The 15,317-nt window shown below is 38.7% G+C and overlaps 1 protein-coding gene across 10 annotated transcripts in view; it reads right to left on the minus strand.

Moving 5' to 3' along the window:
• ATP2B2 (ATPase plasma membrane Ca2+ transporting 2) overlaps positions 1-15,317 on the minus strand; it is a 433,201-nt gene that overhangs the window by 178,078 nt on the left and 239,806 nt on the right. For all 10 annotated transcript variants that reach the window (XM_075762785.1, XM_075762787.1, XM_075762781.1 and 7 more), the window contains one exon: positions 4,890-5,373. In XM_075762785.1, coding sequence (XP_075618900.1) covers positions 4,890-5,088 — 199 coding nt within the window. In that variant the 5' untranslated portion in view covers positions 5,089-5,373. The remainder of the gene's footprint in view (positions 1-4,889; positions 5,374-15,317) is intronic.

The raw sequence follows: 15,317 nt of genomic DNA on the forward strand, positions 1-15,317 counted from the left end.
ATAATATACATCCAAACCTTGAATTTGAAATAATTTAAGAAAATCTTGAACTTATACATAATATTTGATGTTTTATGCATGATTAAATGTATTCTTTTAACAACAGCTCAAATGATGCTATTACCAATTTCTTTACTTTCACGATCTATTTTTGACAGTGTGGGTTTTTTTATGGATTTCAATCTCTGGCAATCTATTAATTTCTACTTCTATTTTAAACTTATATTTGTCTGAATCAAGTATCTTTCGTTCCTTTCTCAATTTGCTTCTAAATTCTTTACGTATCTGTAGCTAATTTAACATGTAATAACATAGTGGTGTACCTAACTGAAGTCCGGTATGTACTTGCGAGATGAGCTTCGAAAATGAATATTGGGTTATTAACAGTGTATTTTTATAGAAGTAAGCTTGAGGAACCTAAACTAATGAGTACTAAGCAACCAGTTAATTTTGCTGTATTCAGTCTTTCTTCATCTTTTAGTTAAAACCATAAAAAGCTTTTTAGATTCTAATAATGAAAAATAAATACACCTACACAATTCGCTTAATTGATACTCAGTCTCTCTCTCCTGTATAACAAACATGCATTTGAAAAGAGAGAGCAACTTATCTTGTACCTATCTTAACTAAGGGTGGTTATGATGATTAAAAACTCAACTTCTACCCTAGAAATACTATAATTTAACTGCTAATTGATACTTGCTCTTGCCATGAAGCCTTTTTTACAGTAGCCTAAGAGAACTACAGCTAAAAACCCCCAAAACTTGCATTTTTCATACTAAAAGTAGGTTCCACCAGCACGTGTAATAACATCACATCTGAAATGTTCCCACACTCCACCAGACCATTCCTAGAAACTTAACCTATCCGGTATCTGCTAAACCCCATCAGAAAAACTTCTCCTATAGTGCTGTAACATTATCACCAACGTGTAACAGCTTTTGGAGGTGGTGTTTCAGGCCTGATCACACAGATAGCACCACGGGAAAAAGATTTTTCTTTATATAAAAATGAAAGAAGCGTCATGACACACTGCTTCACTTTTCACGTACATTGGAAATTGCTGCACCCAAGTACTTTACGCAAGAAACCATGAAAGTTAATTTATTAATACAATCTTATAAGGAATAAACATTTTTGTAATACAAAGGGAATGTAGATGAAAAACTGACTGTAAATTGGTGCATACTGCATAAAATTGTGGGTAAAATATAGTTAAGCATTGGGAAGAGTGGATTCCAGTCTCATTAGGTATTCATCCAGCTAAGTCATCACATTTTACCAGCTATCCTTTATAAGGTATCGCTAATGCTCGAGTGGGCCTCGGAGACTCAGATTGCACGGAAAGTTATACAACTGCCATCACAGCTCTGCCCAGTGGGGGGTTCAGCGTTGTTTTGCAAAATGACAGCTAGCTCCTGCTTATTTTCTGTGCTACTAGAATAATGAAAGTGAAACTAATCCGAATAAAAATATTTTTAAAGAAAATTCAAGGAGACGCGTATTTGTATTTTTTCGTATAATGTAGTTCCATAGATTTGGGAAGGTTCTTTTTATGAGCGCTTAAATGGTAGCTTTTCATTATAATATAATCACTTTAATGCAGGAAATCCCTCAGGCATAACTGAAAGCTGGGATCCACACTGCATCTATAGTTAAAAAAGCAATCAAAGAAAATTTAAAGAAGAGACTGAAGCCTTGTAATCCATAATAATGTTATGAATTCATTCAGCATGCAAATATTTTTCTACTCAACATTCAGCAGACTTTTAAGGCTCCACACTGATTAATACATGAGTTCAGAAAACACTGGTAAGTGTATCTTCACAACAGTATAAATAACATCCGAGTTGTGCATAAAACGTCCTACCTTGTGGAGTTCAAGGCCTTGAAAACAGAGCTTCAGAAAGGCACTTTTAGTGTAAGTGATTGATTCTACCAGTCCATAGGTGGTACATCAAACATTAACATGGGAAATGAATTGCTGAGTAAACTCTGACCTAATTGCTGCTACTTATTTTCTAAACAGTGAGTAACCCAGTAAATTCAGATTAAACCCCATTTTACCGATGTGCCTGCTTCCAGGATACATTTTTTACCTCTGTTCCAGTAAGTACTTAAGCCACATCCCACAAAATGAAAAAGACTTTATGAAAATAAATTCTGAAAGAGTTTACACGCCTGGGAAGAACCAAATTCTACAGTCAAGTCCTCCTTGCTATTTCATTCATATTCACCCAGGACTCTTGCTCAGCAAGAGTTTATTGGGTTTACTGAAAGAAGATGTGGTGCCCTGCAGTAATGCTTATTCTGTTATTCCTCACAAAACTGTGTAAAACGTGCAGCACTCCAAACTATAAAAAATAGTTAACTGTGCTTCACCAAAAAAGAGGCCGGTTGAAAAGGTGATTTGCAGGTACAGTGGCAAATTAAGGGATTTCATAAAGATATTCCATGTGGAATCCATGGTTTGCTGCACATAACAAAAGAGAAAACTCTATGGGAGCCTCCACTACATATCTCAATACTTTATTTGTAAATAATTTCTACTGAATGTTAAAACTCCATTTCCGTATAAGAAACTATTATGTTTCTTTCCTCTCAGAACAGTCATATCCAAGAATATTCTCTGCACTGTATTTTACCCTTCTTCGCTGTGCTTGGATACAAGAAAAGCAATGGCCAGGGACTTAGGTCTAAACCTATGCTTATATTTGACATAAGTCTTAAAAGTTTTACTATTGAATTCTTACGGATACTTTCTCTCAAATGAAAATTTCTGAGTTTGGCATGACATATTTCAGAGAGATCCCCTCTTAAAATTAGTGTGACTGGGAATTCCTATTGTGTGATCTCATTTAAAACTAAACGCCAGCAGAGTCTTCATGATTCCAAGGCTATGCTGATTGCCATTTGAAGCTGGAAATGTTTTTCCCTAATGCACAAGTGATGAAGTGCACGTAACGCTTAGAGGAAAGTTACCTTATCTGAAGTATCAGATATAGATTACTGCTGGAGTCAGCATGCCACGCTAGTTAGATCCATACACTCTGTTCCGATATGAGGAATTAAGTTTCCCTGATGTCACAAATTGAATAGATAACGTAATTAACATTTCCTTTGAAGTTCACATTGACCAGGTAACCGCTAGAATGAGTTGGCAAAACTTTACTGGAGTCACTGAAGTAATCTTGGTTCATCCAGACTGAGACTTCATCTTTGACTTTCTGTAAACCACTGAGGGATATTTAACATGCTGAATCCCTAGTGGGATATTTATAAATCAGTGTTTATTCTATTATGTAAACATAGAGATCCTGCACTTCTGTCTGGAATTCCCCAGATGCATCAGGGATATGTCAGAACTGCTGCACATTCTCTGAAGTGTTGATTCTCTTGTAGCAACAGCTATTAGGCCACTCTCTGAAACACTGACAGACATCTGGAAATCCCAGACAAGTGGCAGAGTCTCATTTTCCTACCTCAGCACTCCTACTGGGAGCAATCTCCAGGTAGGAAAAGAGGTCCTGTTTGAAGGATCAGATATTTGGGCAAAACTAGAAAATGGGAGAGATCTGTTCCAAAATGTTCCATTTGCCACTAGTTATTCTAGAATACAAGATTGCACGTGAATGCTGAAGCACTATTGGAGTTTACGGCTCATTTTAATACAGAATTAGCTTAATAATCCTTTGCTGAAAAGGTACTGTTCGTGGCTTTAGGGTTTAGAATGTTTAAACAATACTGAGACTGCATACAATCAAGTGTAGGACCATGGAGAATCTACCTGAAGACTAGGCATTGATAGCTGCTCCTTTGGGACTCTTCAACTAGTGTCATTTGCAATATCACACTATGTGACGCTACAATTGACATGTTTATGATTACACCAATAATTCAAGACTTTCAAGCATTTAAACAGAGGAGGTAACTAAATGATTCATTTTAAAAAGGAGAAATTGGAATAAAGCCAACACTTCTATCTTCTTGAAAAAGCAGATAACTTAAAATGAACATCTTGGCTACTTTACAAGCCAAGATAAATATTATAGACGCAAAGACTGTATAATTTCCAAAAGTGTTAATATTCCTTGGAGATGACAATACAGTGATGAGAACACAATTCTTAGAATTAAGTAGAATTTTACTTGCAGTAAAAGAGAAAGAATTGGTGAACAGAATAATTGCATGAGTAGAGGCAAACATCCCACCATTGCCTATGGTTTATAGGGAGATATTTGGGATGAGTGTCAAAAACTAGTCTAATGACTGACGATCAGGTAGAGAACTCCAAAAACACTTAGAAGAATAGATATTGAGAAGTTATGATTGGTATTATTAAACATAAAAAAGGCGTTTGGTTATAAATACACAAGATGTCCAATATAATAATATCAATCAGTTACATATTGATAACTTAAGCAAAACTATCTATGGTAATACAGTAAGGCAAGATCAGTAACCACAAAACATATATATTACATCTTGATCTACAAAATAACGTAACGTGTATCTCAAAAGGTCTTTTCATATTCTCAAGATGTCCAAACACCTTGAAATTCTTCTGAAGCAACTAGCCTGCGCCTTCATACCCCCAAGAGCATATATGTTAAAGCCTCTTTTAATACTATAAAACAGGTGCTGATTTTTTTTGTCTGCCTTATAAGAAAGAATTAATGCATTTAGCTCTTTGAGCTAAATCTTTTCTTCTCATGCTAGCTTCAGCTATAGCTAGACTGGTTTTATTTTCTTTTGTTTTATTATTGTTGGGAATAACGGCAGCACCATGAGAACTGTGTTCAGGTTTGAAACAAAACCTCTTTCTTTCACTATCTGGAGAGCACTTACACAGTAAGTCCCCGGATTCAACTGAAGGGAAATACGCTTACCTTCTGTTGGTGATGTCTTCAGATGTCTGCAGAGCCCCTCTGTTTCCCCATATGTCTCTTTAATTTTTACTACTGCTTCTGTTCCTCGAAGTTCCATGAGGGAGCGCAGTTCTTGCAGTGTGCACCCAAACTCTCCTGCATGGTTGGCCTCATTTCTTTGGTTCTTGGAATAAAAATCGCTATTTGTCATGTCACCCATTGTTGCTGATTATATTGCTCCACTTGTTAAAGTTGATACAATCTTAAAACTGTTTAAAAATTGAAGGAAAGGAATCTTGAATTCCAACCTAAGAAATTAAAAAGAATCCAGTGTGTGTCCAGCAAGCGATGTGGAGAATACCTCTGGCGTGCAAGGTGTCCCTGACTGACTAGTGGTCCGCAGAACGGCTGCTTTCAAGGCTGCAGACCAGCTCCACTCCATTCACCATTTCCCATTATGCTGCACCCAAGCTGTAGAATCTACATGGTCATTTCTCCTCTGGACCTTTGGGAACAAACAGAAATGACTCATTACAAGAGTGAGCAATAACGCGTTACAAAGGTGATTTCAAATTTATTTGCTCTCTCATTGCAGTTTGACTCGTCATTTAAGAGAAGCCGTGCAGAAGCACTGTACAGATGTCCTGTAAAATGCTGCAGGTAGCCAGAGCTAGCATCGACAACAAGGATAACACTAGCTCTGTCTTAGATAAAGCTCTCTACGGCTAAAGCACCAATGGCAGCGTTGCTTACTTTAATCAAGTCCCCAGAGCACCCGCTAAATGAGATGACTCATGAATATTAATAAGTGAGCGATTAGTCCAGCATGCTTGATGCACCTCCAGTATGTGCAGCCACATCAATCTTTCATCTGGCAAGAACAAAGACTCTCTCATAAAGGCTACAAGGTAACAAAAATTAGTTAAACGCTTCTAGTTTTCATAATGGGTTAAAGCAAAACTGTTTTTCAGTGCAAGGACAGTAAAACTGGGGGAAAAACTAGAGCCACCATCACAAATGCAGAATACATTTACATACATTACATCTTGCAGCCTTGCCTCTGTGAAAGGAAGCGTACCCCAGAAAAGAGCTAACACACTTGATGGTCTCGCTTTGAACAGCCAGAGCTACGGCTCAGGTAAGGCAGGCAGCACCTGGGCTGCTTTCCTCCAGCACGGCCCGCGAGCCCGCTTGCCAACGGCCCTGACAGCTGAAAACCTGTGAGCGTGGGGCCAACACACAACACACCCAAATACATCTGCACGCAGGGTGGCACTGGTTGGGGTGCTTTCCTTCTTTTTTCTTTTTTTTTCTTTCCCGCCCCCCGTGTGCAGTGTTGAACAAGTCACATTTGGACCATCTGGGAGACAGTTGATTACTTGCTAAAACCAGCCTTTAAAACCTGTTTCCCCTTCCCATATGCTAATGAAGTTGGTTTAAATACTGCTGAAACCAGCTATTATATTTGGCACAGAGAGTTTTAACAGAGATTAAAGGTTTCTTTTTTGCCTCAAGTGGGTTAGTGCGTGCGCACTGTCTAATCTATAGGTCTCAATAGTTTTTTCATAATAAAAAAGATCTTTAAAAAAGCACACCATCAGCCTAATGACTGACAAGCCTGTCGTAGTCAAAGTGCGTATTTGGAACTGTCTAGGTACAGCAATACACCGCTGAAAGGCGTACACACGTAAAGGACAAAGAGGATCCCAGAGTGTTTCAAGTCCCAATTTTGTATTTGTGCAACAATTGTAATCTCCTGCCCACACACAGTTAACAGAAGACACAGGCTTGCTATCTCCACTGATCTAACTGCATTGCCGTTGCTCTGCATGCACCCGCTGTACGCACCAACTCCTCTTTGCCCACAGTGACATCACTACAATATTACAGAATGCAATTAAAATAGCAATCAACTGCTACATGCTTCTTTATTGACATGTATTCTAGCGCTAAGAACTTCTGCCAACCTTGATTTCACATATTGCTTTTCAAGTTCACGAGAACAGAAGAATTTCAGCACAAATTGTGGCTTACAGTGAGCAATAAAGTGGAAATAGTAATTAAAAGTGGCCTTTATTTGCCAAGCAATAGCCAAGGAGGAGATATTCTGCTCTGTCAACAACACGCAACTTTCCACGCTTGCATGCTGGACAGTGTTCACAGTGTCAATTCGCTTCTAGATAATTCCCTATGTATAGCATGCAGAAAAGACCTTACTATTGCTTTATCTGTTTTCAAACAGGATGCATGATCAGTATTCCGAATAGAAAAAACATCAGCCTGTAGCAGTATTTTGAAAAAATTGCAGGATAAAAATGTCACAGATGTCCAGTAAAACAGACTTCATCCCGAGAGGCACTGAATCACCTCAACCTCCACTGATCATATGCTTCCCCTTTCCTAAAAATCAGCATTTCAGACTCTTCCTGGTTTCATCTATGATCAGTTGCTGCTGCCAGCTAGATCAAAAAGCAGACTCAGATTTGATTATGAAAAAGAATACTCAGAAAAATGTTGTGAAAACGAGGCATCATTAATAATAATGAATAGCTGAAATGACAGACTACTATTTATTTCCAGTGGGCAAAAAAAGAATCTATTCCTAAGATGAGGACACTTCAAGATCTAGAACGCTGGGTGTCTAAAACAGCCACGATGTTAAAAACAAAACCAAAACAAAACCCCAAACAACCAACCCACACCATTCACCTAACAGAGAATTTATAGGGCTTTGCTTGTCCCGTGGGCTTTTTAAACAGTCCTCTAATAAAATAAAACAGTTCTTAAACTGTTCCATAACACCACAATGAAAGGATAATTATTGGTAGATGGCTTTCCTCTGCAAATACTAATTTCATTAGTGATGCAAAGGGTACTAAACTCAGTATCAATGATGTTTTCTGCATGATTTTTCGGTGGGATGTGTCCACCACTCTCAAGCAAAGCATCTCTTTTGACTTACTGTGCCATCACTATATGTTAATATATTTGCTTCTATTCTTAGAAATTCACTGTCATTTGTCAGCCACAGCAAGACTGTGTTGTGGCTTTTTGGCATGTTTGAGTCATTTGCCTGCTTAATTTTTTATTTCACCTTCAATTAAATATTAATCAATAAACAACAAATATGAAGTCTATGCTTCCTTCGGAGCTTTAAAAAACAAATCACTCAGAGTTTGTGCTCTCCACGATTCACCTAATGTTACGACACCGGGGAAACACCATCTCACATTTTGAAAGGTAGATGGTAAAATACAGAAAGCACAAAGCATGACTAACATTATTCACTGACAATGCATCTCCCTAACGCCATGGAACAAGATACGCAGGCTTCATTCGATCCTCGAATCTCTTTTATGAAAAGTCCAGGAACTTCGCCAGAGCGCATACCAGGTTAGCATGACTGACACATCAACACCTCGCTCAGGAAGAGTGGCTAATAGTCCTTTAACGAGAGCTGAGGGATAGAAAACTTGAGACTGGCATATGACAGTACTCCCCCATCACTGGGGCTACAGGCTTTATAGCTCCAAACCAGATCAAATTACTACAAGTGGGTGAAATTTAGAGTCTCCTAGAAATCCAAGTATTGCACTAGGTTTGGGTGGGGGTTTTTGTTTGCTGGTTTTGGGGTGGAGGAAGTCAGGGAAGGGATTCGTTCAAAAAAAACCACATTCAAAACAGTGATATTTTCTATATGTGAATGTAGTATAGGTGAATTACCAAACAATTCTGATTTTAGAAAAGCAGAATCACCTGTACATTTTCAATCAAAATGAATGACTGATATTATTCAGGAACAACATCACTGAAAAGCCCTCACCGATTTGATTCGGATCTACCTTGATCTACCACATAGCTGTTCTTTTGCCTCACAGGAGTTGCAGATCCAGACGCTCTCCAAAGAGAAACAGGCACTTCTAAACTGAGACTGATCTCTTTCTCATATGGACATCTAAATTAGGTGAACTGAATTTCAGGCTAGGGGTGCCTGCTTCCACTGGTTATAGGGCAAATCTGCGTAACTACGTGACAAAAAGATATCCAATGGCACTTGAAACTAATCCCACTGCTATGGGCTAAGCTATCTGAGGAACAACATCTCCAGCAGTCAAAGGGAACAAGGCTGAGCAACCCACAAGCTTCAGCAGCAGAAGGTGCATTGCACTGGGGGTGGGAAATAACCAGGGAGCTGAAGGACTTCTCCCTTTCTTTTCAGAGAAGCCTGAGTCCCCTCAGGGCCTGCAGGCCAAAATTTCTCAACCTCTTTAACTCAAGGTCACTCAATCTCTTTCAATCCAAAGACCATCATTTACAATGTGCTTCAATGGTTTTAATCTATAACCAAATGCTTCCCAGGCCACAAAGAGCCATCATCCTCAAATCCTGAGCGCACAGCTTTTGACACTGCTCTAGCACACAATCATTTCCTCCTCAGTTATGTGTATTTGCTCTCACCATTCCCCATAACAATTTATAGAGAAAGCAGTCCTCCACAGACACGTTCAGCAAAAGAGAAATAAAAATCTCCAGTATCTGGAAAACTAATTTCACACACATCATTACACTACTCTTCCTGACAAGAACAGTAGCTTTTAATAAAGATTATTTATTTTTATTTATTTTTACCAATGCTTCTGAAACAAGCTTTAGAAACAAGAAATTTGGGTAAAAAATTTCCTAAAGCGCAGTTTGAAAACAACAGTATGCTGTGAATAAAAAGAGAACATAGCGGCCCACCCAGATTCACTTCAGGTAGCAAAAGAACTCACATACTAGAAAACCTGAGTAAAATATTACCCTTATTTTTCGCATTAAGAAGTCACAATATGAGTCATCACCCTGGTCTGGGATTTTGTTTGTCAAAGATTTCATGGATTTTTGTCATACAAACTCGAATTATTTGTTGGTTAGGCATTGGGGTTTTTTTCCAGAGTGGCTGTGCCTTGGGGAAGAGGCTTCCATTCCTGTAGAGCCCAAGTCAAATATTTTTCATCTTCTAGCTGCTTAAAGGAAATGCATGCCAATTAAAACAGAAGTAATTTGGATGAGGTAACTGCAGGCCTGCTGGGAAAACTATTCTTTGATTTCCCTAATCAGGAAAAGTCTCATCTTGGAAGCTTGTAAATATTTTCCACAGTGTGTTAGAATGATTTCTAAGTAGATATCATCACCATGCATTCTGACATCTGATTTCGTTTGGACTTCTACTGGCAGAAAAGTCAGTAGCAAGGTAACAAACCAGATTTCACCAGATCAGAATCACAAGACTTGCATTTCACTGTCCTTAAAGGTCTGGACAAATAATGGATTCATGACGACTCCAAAAGTCCAGGATACATTCATAATTTGACTCTTTTCTCTAAATTGTCATCTAAGATTATGCCAACTCTGGTCTCAAAATCCGATGACGAAGGAATTGCCCGCACTACAGGAGGAAGGATGAAAAGGTAATGACTTCCTAACGGGTCGGCAGAGAAACAGCCAGGGCAGAGAGATCAGCAAAGCCCAGGGACTATTCACTCATCATGCAACTGGGAAGGCAGCGTACAGATCCGGTTCCCCCGGAATTAAGCTAAGGGAATTAGCAGTTCCCACCCTTCTGCATGTAGCATTACTGTCCCACTTGGGTTATTATTCAGCTGTAGATATAAAGCTAGCTGCTCCCTTGAGACCTATAGAGAACTCCCACGGTAAGGGGTGGAAAAAAGCACTGGAAGTGTCACATTTTAGTGAGTAGTAGGTATTTAAACAGATTTATCTATATTCTTTGCATTAGAGATACCACTCCTCGATAAAACAGGATTGAAAGCAGATTTCCCTTGAGTCTGAGCAAAATCGTCTGAGAGGGGGCTTTTTGAGAGTACGGTTCCTCAAATTTTGATGCAAGGTGTGGGCAGCAACAGGTTGACAACATATTGCAGAGGATGAAAAACTCATGGCAGACCTTTGCAAGGTGAAAACAGGTGAGAAACAAAACCATAACCAGCTCTGCAGAAGTCTCCAGATGTGTGAAACAAATCAAGTGTGGCCAAGCTGTACCACCTTTTACAATTTCTTGTTCTTTCCATGTCAAAGACAAAACGTCCATCCATTTGTGAATATAACCTTTGTGGACCCGAATGAGAAATGGATTGTCTATCCAAGCAGCCAAAGCTAATCAAACATACCCAACGATGCTCAAACTCACACTCTCTTAAAACGAATACTGACTTTGAAGTTTAATTATCAGGAATGCACAAGATGGAGAAGGAACTAAAACAAAACACCATTTGAATAAAAGCAGGTTGGCACCTTCGCAACCGCAAAATTTTTGTTTAATACCAGGAAGCTGAGAGTAGATAAAGACAGGGAAACTGAACTTTGTAGCTAAGTGTTGTCTCAAAATATTCCTGACTTCATCACTACATTTCTTAATGAATTTCAAGTTGCATTAAGTTAACTCGGACATAATCCATTCATGATGAGCACACAGGAATAAGACATTTGTACATACCGCCTACAAATAATTAGAATTTCTTCTAGGATGCTTCATTCAGTTGTTGTTCTAAGACAGAAATATATTTCCCCTGATAATATGATGACATAAAGACAATGAAGTTAAGGTATTATTTCAAAAAGATTCCAAAATGAAAAAGGTTTTTTTTTAAAAAAAAAAAAGCACATGTAACTATCTATTATAATCCCTAAAGTAACAATTTTGTCAGTGCTTTCAGTGTGAATCCATGCCTCCAGTCAGCTTGGACTTCTTGTACCAGTTCTGCTATCACGTAAGAGAAATAAAAACTATGCCATGCCTCCTGTATACGATATTGTTGATTATTTGAAGGAAAAAAAAACTGCCACAATATAAATCTTTATCAAAGGGGCACAAAATATCATTAACGTCAGTTATACAATAAGCTTATTTACTTAGGATCTCTACCAAACAGAATCAAACTCACAAATTTGCTGATTTTTTTCCATGCTGTACCAGTATACTGAGGGAAACTTAAAATAACAATTATGAACTAAAACTACCTCCAGTGCCCTGTTACAGCGTAGGGTTATTCAGTCTACAATTTGCTACAAAGTCTGCCTTCCACCCATTACTCATGTAAATGGTTACAGCAAAGCCAAATGAACTACTGACAGGAACAAAAATACTACGAAAGGAATCAATTCAGTCCCATTAAAGTCAATGAAACGACTCTATCAATGACTTCTGGGGATTGGATCGGGTCCTGCCGATTAAATCCTTCCTTCTCCGACGCCAGAATTTCGCTCTTTATGGATACTGTTAGTAGACAGACTGCAATAAGAAACCAAATCACATTTATTACTGCTTATGGCTGAGGGCTTGTCCGAGTTACACAATATTCACAATATTTATATACATATTAATGTATATAAATACCTGAAGGGCGGGTGCAAAGAGCCAGACTCTTCCCAGTGGTGCCCAGTGCCAGGACCAGAGGCAGCAGGCACACGCTGAAACATGGGAGGGTCCCTCTGAACATGAGGAAACACTTTTATACTCTGAGGGTGACCGAGCGCTGGCACAGGGTGCCCAGGGAGGCCGCAGAGTCTCCATCCTTGGAGATACTCGGAAGCCACTGGACATAGTCCTGGGCAACCAGCTCTAGGTGGCCCTGTGTGAGCAGGGAGGGTGGCCCAGATGACCTCCGGAGGTCCCTGCCAGCCTCAACCATTCTGTGATATTCTCGGCTTTGCGATGCACCGCCACCAACACCTGGTGACTTCAGAGGCTGCGGCAGGTGAGCAGAGGGCTAACCAGCAGTACCTGCGCCGCCCAGTACAGAGCCCCGCGCGACATTAGAGACGCTTACTGAAAAGCGGTCTGCTGTGCAAAGAGATTTTTCTAGTAAAGTCTGTACTAGGCACAAGTTCGAAGAAACCTCTCGCGTTTCTCGCTAGTGCTAACATCAAGTTATTTTGTTTTGCTTTCAGTGATAAAATGAAAGGTTATTTTTCATTGGCTATTTATTCTCACAAGACTCTAATTCCACATTGCAAAGCAGTCATTGGATTTCTTTTATTCACTACCTTCCTACACAACACATATTCCTGCTCTTCGGGGTTGTACTTTTGGCACTGAACAAAGACTCATTCTACACCTATATAAGCTTTAGAAAATGCATGTTTTCACGTATAGCTGCATTGATTTTACACAGAGCCTAACACAACACAGTTGTTCCAAGGAGGGCCAACTTCCAAACTATGTTATCAATTTAATCGAAAACACAGCTGGAAACAAGCTAAGGATATTCAGATTTCAGGTATTCAGGTATCATTAAATAAAGTAGATGTGGGGAAAAAAAGTTAAATGCACTAAAAGCAATAGCTGATTACCTAAGGGACATATCCTAAGCATAAACCCAGGATCCAGCACAGATTACTGTACCAGCTATGGAGCCTGGGGGAGGGAAAAAAGGCACCTTTCTTCAGCAAAAAACACACAAAAGATGCATTATCCAGTGATGTAGCAGAAAGATCTACTGTTCAGGTACGACCTCATCAGCATTGTCTCCAATTTTCAAAATTTCTTCAGTCAGGCTGAAGTGTCACCTTTCCCTCCACCCCACCCCACTCCCCAAAAAAAAAAAAAAAAAAAAAAAAAAAAATCGATGTTATGCTATGTTATGTCCACTACAGTATCACCCCAGGGGATAAGGATGAAAAACCCTATCCAAAAACCCCTACAAACTCACTAGACTCCAATTCAGATATTTCACTTTGCTTCATTAAAAGCAAATTATTGAAACATAAACACTAAGAAGTCGGGGCGTTCTACATTTGTCCTTCGTTTGTGCATTTTACATATCACCAGATTTCTTAAATCTAGAATTTGAATTTCCACGTGACCTTTAGCATTGAGAAAATAGCAGCTTGAAGCATGCAGTTTCACGGCATTTTGAGAAGTCTGTGCTTTTACAGTCTGTGTGCCTGCTATCTCATTATATCTCATTTTAATCAGCAAATTCTCCAGAACATCTTAAAAGAAATAGGTTATCTAGCTCCTTACCACAGATAGGAACTTCAGCTTGGTAGAGACTGATTAAATACAGCAGCCAGGCCTACTCTACCCCACACTACCAAAAACTTTTGGACTTTTGTTCAGTCTCTGTTCAGAAGGGACACTGAATTTGGTTCCTAAATTTTCTTTCTTCTTTTTTTTTTCTCCTTAAGTCCATTACTAATCATTTCATTATAAAAATATTAACTAGCCTCTCTATCTAATCTTCATTAAGACTAACTCAATGTTTTAATACTATGGTAGAAACTGCCATTTCTCCTGATAAACACGTATATATCTTAACCTCATTTTACCTTCCTTTCTGAGATTTAGAGACTTTTTATCTTAAAAACTGAAAATACTGACAAAAATCTTATCTATGTCTGAACCATCTATTAGCCTTTTAATCAAGAAACTACAATTTTTACCTACAATCCTTCTTTGGCCTGTACATTTCAGAAAACCAACATCTGCCCCCTCCTGACACCTACCTTGGGGGCTGCATCGACCCACTAACTGTTTTGAGAGTTCTTAAATGGTAGCAGAAACATTTACAGTATTGGTTGGAATTTTTGACATAACAGTAGTCTCAAATACTTAAAGGAGGCCAGGATTTTGGGTTTTTTAAATGGAGGCCTTTTTCCTGCTTTAGATGGAAGCAAGAGCAGCACATCTATACCTCTGAGGAAGCACGGTGGAAGAGCGCTCATTAATGTGAAATATAATATTGATGGATTACTTTTTACTAAAAAGTTGACAGGTATCATATTTTTCATAAGTATGGATCTATAGGACAACAGAGAGAATAAAAGCTGAGGGAATCCACAACTGCTCAGCTGCAGCAAAATGCATTTTGTTGTGTCCAGCTCTGAACTTCAGAGGTTAAAGGGTCCAAACCAAATCTTGCGTGGTCAACGGGCATTTCTTTACTTCAGCTCAAATTGCAACAATTAGATCAGAGTAAAACCTGAACCTACGTCAGCAAACGTGGTATACAGATCAATGGGTTTTGTACCTGATGAAGAGATAGTACTTCTTAAAAGGAAAAGAAGATAGAAATTACATCCAGCATGTGAAAGTCCCAGTGGCTGACTATTTTACTAAAAACATCTGTTTAAATAGCAATATTCCTGGTATGGATGATTACTTAGGATGTATCACAGTTTCTTCTAGAACCCACTGGAAGCAACACATACAATTTCCGGACAAGATTAAATCCCAACATTTTTCACAGAAAAGACCTTTCCTCTTTTAACATCTAATTCCAAACTACTATAGCATGCTCAGTGTTGACACTCACATTCCAAAAAAAGAAGTTCAAAATTCTACTTAGCAATCCAAGGGAAAAGAAACCTCCCCAAAAAATGGACTTGCTATGCTGTTTTTCTGTTCTTCTGTCAGCATCTATCATATAAATCAACCAAACATTAGCA

Source organism: Balearica regulorum, chromosome 10 (genome assembly GCF_011004875.1).
Source record: "Balearica regulorum gibbericeps isolate bBalReg1 chromosome 10, bBalReg1.pri, whole genome shotgun sequence".
NCBI lineage: Eukaryota > Metazoa > Chordata > Aves > Gruiformes > Gruidae > Balearica > Balearica regulorum.